The 3,492-nt window shown below is 45.3% G+C and overlaps 1 protein-coding gene across 1 annotated transcript in view; it reads right to left on the reverse strand.

The window, feature by feature from the left end:
* LOC107296871 (lysosomal acid lipase/cholesteryl ester hydrolase-like) overlaps window positions 1–3,492 on the reverse strand; it is a 48,472-nt gene that overhangs the window by 10,898 nt on the left and 34,082 nt on the right. The window contains exon 8 of the mRNA XM_029286162.1: window positions 2,390–2,455. Within this exon, the coding sequence (XP_029141995.1) occupies window positions 2,390–2,455 (66 nt within the window). The remainder of the gene's footprint in view (window positions 1–2,389; window positions 2,456–3,492) is intronic.

Below are 3,492 nucleotides of genomic sequence, written 5' to 3' on the forward strand. Positions count from 1 at the left end.
GTGTGTGCCTATTCTTAAAATGTTCCGGCGTGTTGCACAGAACCCCACCCTGTTTTGACTGGGCACCCTGGTACCTTTCAGATTCAATTCTTCCTTCGGTTGTACCTTCTGTCGACCCAGGCAGACCGCAGCGATGTGGCCTTTCTTTCCGCACGCTCGGCAAATGGCGGAACGGAACCGACATTCCGCTCGCTTGTGGTGTCCACCGCATCTGAGGCAACGAAGCTCAGCTGGGCCCTTGTCCTGATGATCTTTGGACCTCCTCCCAGCTGTTTGGTAAAGCTTGTCCACCTCTTCTTCAGGATCTTCTTCCGAATCCTCACGCACGTCTTCCTTGTGAATAGTGGCGGTCTCTGGAGCGCTTCGTTTAGGCCGCATGTTCTTGACCGCCCCACCTGCAGCTTCTTCAGCCGAAACCTCTCGCAGAGCATCTTGGAAAGAGACCTCTTCCCTGGTGAACAGCCTCTGTTGTAACTCTGTGTTCCTCAGTTCGCACACAAAGCGATCACGCAGTCTTTCCTCTAAGTCCCTGAAATCGCACGGTTTAGCTGCTCTTCTCAAGGCCGCAATGTAATCTTTTGCTGATTCCCCAGCTCGCTGATCTCTCTGTTGAAATGTGTGCCTCCAAGCCATGACAGATTGCTTGGGCTGGAAATGTTCCTTTAAAACTTTCTTCAGATCGGCGTATGATACCGTTTCCAGCGAGTCCGGGGCGATTAGGCTCTCGGCGATCTCAAAGGCGTCTTGCCCACAAACGCACAACAACGTGGCAGCCTTTAAGCCTTCCTCCCGTATCTGGTTTATGCGGAAGTACGTCTCGACTCTTGCAACATAAGATTCCCACCTCTCGGGGTGAGAGATGTCGAATTCCGCTAAACGCCCAACTTTCACCATGATCGAGGATCAGGGTCTTCTTCAGCCGCACGCACCCTCCAGCGATTTCGTACTGGCAGGATAACGCTGACTTCCACGCCGTTTTCCTCTTCTGGACTTCTTTGGGTGAGTCTTCAAGCTTTCCTAGCTGTATAGACTGAATCCCACCTTCGTCGCCAGTGTTAAGTCCGGAGAATAATGGCGCTTGAGACGAAGCATTTCTAACAAGTCTTTATTCTCTGCTTCCATTCTACGAACAACCCGAGCAGAGGCACGCAGGCCTCTATTTATACCTTCTGATCCCCGGGCAAATCCAACCAATCATAAGGCAGCCTTTTCCCGCCTTGCGCATGCGCACAAGGCCGGCGCCACTCAGTCTGGTCCCAGGCAGCTTTTGCAAATGCCCGGGACTCTAGCAACGTCCCGAGCCTGCTTTTGCAGGCTCAGGACACAACACAGGTACATTATTTTTTACCAACCCTTTCTCTTCTGTAGGCTATCTCTCCTTTAAACCCTTTAAGAAACTTGAGTTGCCATTCAAACAGGGATTATATAGTCCTGCTCTGGAAATAGCAGTGTTCCAATCTCTAAGGAACTGCCACAAAGAGGAGGGGATCAACCTATTCTCCAAATCACCTGAAGGCAGGACAAGAAGCATTGGATGGAAACTAATCAAGGAGAGAAGCAACCTAGAACTAAGGAGAAATTTCCTGACAGTTAGAACAATAAACTAATGGAATGGCTTGCCTCCAGAAATTGTGAGTGCTCCATAACTAGAGGATTTTCAGAAGAGATTGAACAACCATTTGTCTCCATTAGTATAGGATTTCCTGCTTGAGCAGGGATTGGACTAGAAAACCTCCAAGGTCCCTTCCAACTCTGTTTTTCTGTTATTCAGTTAAATGACTAGTACTTCTGTTTTTTTGGTAAGGCCTATTTACTTCCCTTCCTGCATTATAGCGAAGGAGAAGTAGTCAGGAGGGCCCAGTGGTGGATAGAAAGTCAGCTACCACCACATTTTTTTGTCCAGAGGTTGCTTTTGCTATAGTTTTCCTTTCATCTTTCAATTATGAAGCATCCATCATTACCATTTTAGGTCTCTATCACTTGAACACTCTATAGCTCATTTGAGTTCAAGAGAGGAAGAAACAGAAGAACAAAGTTTTCACTAGTTTTGAGACAAAAATGAAGAGCAAATCTCGGGTCTGAGGCAGCTTCTCAGAGAAACTGTAAGATCAAACTGAGAAGTTGGACTCTGCCTACTTGAAACCTCCTCTCTATGAGACTCAGGAGAAGATTATGTTTTCAGAAAGATGGATAGCAACCCCTCCCCCATATAAAATATAGAAGGATACAAAGATCTTTATCTACATGTTTACATATGTAAACTTGCATAACTCATGTTTTCAACTAATTGTGTATTTTTAGTTTGGAAGTATCACAGCTGTTGGATAAAATATAGAAAGTCAACAATATTTCGTTACAATTTTTTTTTTAAAATCATACTTCTTCTTACCATGTTGTATACTTCCCTGTTCTTATAACCATAGTCATAATATTTAAATTCCACAGAACGTATAATCTAAAAGGAAATGAAACTATTATCCACAATTTAAAAATTAATTATGAAATCTTAATTTGAAGAAATATTAACATGGTAGATATATAGATATACAGTATGCACAAAATCTTTCATCTGGAATATTATAAAAAAAATACAAAGTTGTTTAAAAGAACAAAAACAATAAACAGTGAAAATAATATTTACTATTTTATTTTTTATTTTACTAAGTAAGATAATAGCATAAAGAATAAATTTTAAAATATTAGACATGTAAAACTAATAAAAGGAATGAACCCAAATGTAATGTGAAATATTAAATAAAAAATAAAAATTCTTTAGGAGATAAGGAATGTCTTAGATTAGTGCTGAACAGACTTTCACATGGGAACTAAGTATAGTGAAAGAAGGATTTCAGGAAATAAATTCCTCCTAGTTTTTGGAAATTTATTTTTATTGTACAAATGATAAGATGGGCCCATACATGTCTATATATCCTAGATTTAATCAAATTTATTTATCCAATTTATATAACCACATATCTCAGAACTGTGACTCTAAGCAGTTGTACAATAAAAACAATTATTTTTTTGCCATTGTGCGTGATGGCGGACCTGCTATTTTCGGCTCCGTAGTCTCCGCGGGGGTTCTCGGCGGAGATGGGGAGCCCTCGAAGGTCCGGGGGTGCTCGCCGGCTGGAGTCTCGGTAGGAGAAGAGGGTCGGCGAGCGAAGAAGGCCCGCTGCACCCCGCGGAGACCGCCGAGACCATCCGGGCAGGGCCGCGAGCGGAGGGGCGGAGAAGCCGAGCGGAGAGGCCTGGTGTCTTGGGGCCTAGCGGCCGGGAAATTGGCGGCCGCGAGCGGAGTGGCGGAGCAGCCGAGCGGAGAGGCCTGGCGACTTGGGGCCTAGCGGCCGGGAAATCGGCGGCCGAGAAATCGACGGCCGGTCGACTCGGGGCCTAATGGCCGGGAAAATCGGCGGCCGGACGGCTCGGGCCTTAACGGCCGAGAAGATCGGCGGCCGGGCGACCTGGGGCCTAGCGGCCTGGAATATCGGC

This window comes from Protobothrops mucrosquamatus, unplaced genomic scaffold, assembly GCF_001527695.2.
Source record: "Protobothrops mucrosquamatus isolate PMUCROS unplaced genomic scaffold, P.Mucros_1.0 scaffold3011, whole genome shotgun sequence".
Lineage (NCBI taxonomy): Eukaryota > Metazoa > Chordata > Lepidosauria > Squamata > Viperidae > Protobothrops > Protobothrops mucrosquamatus.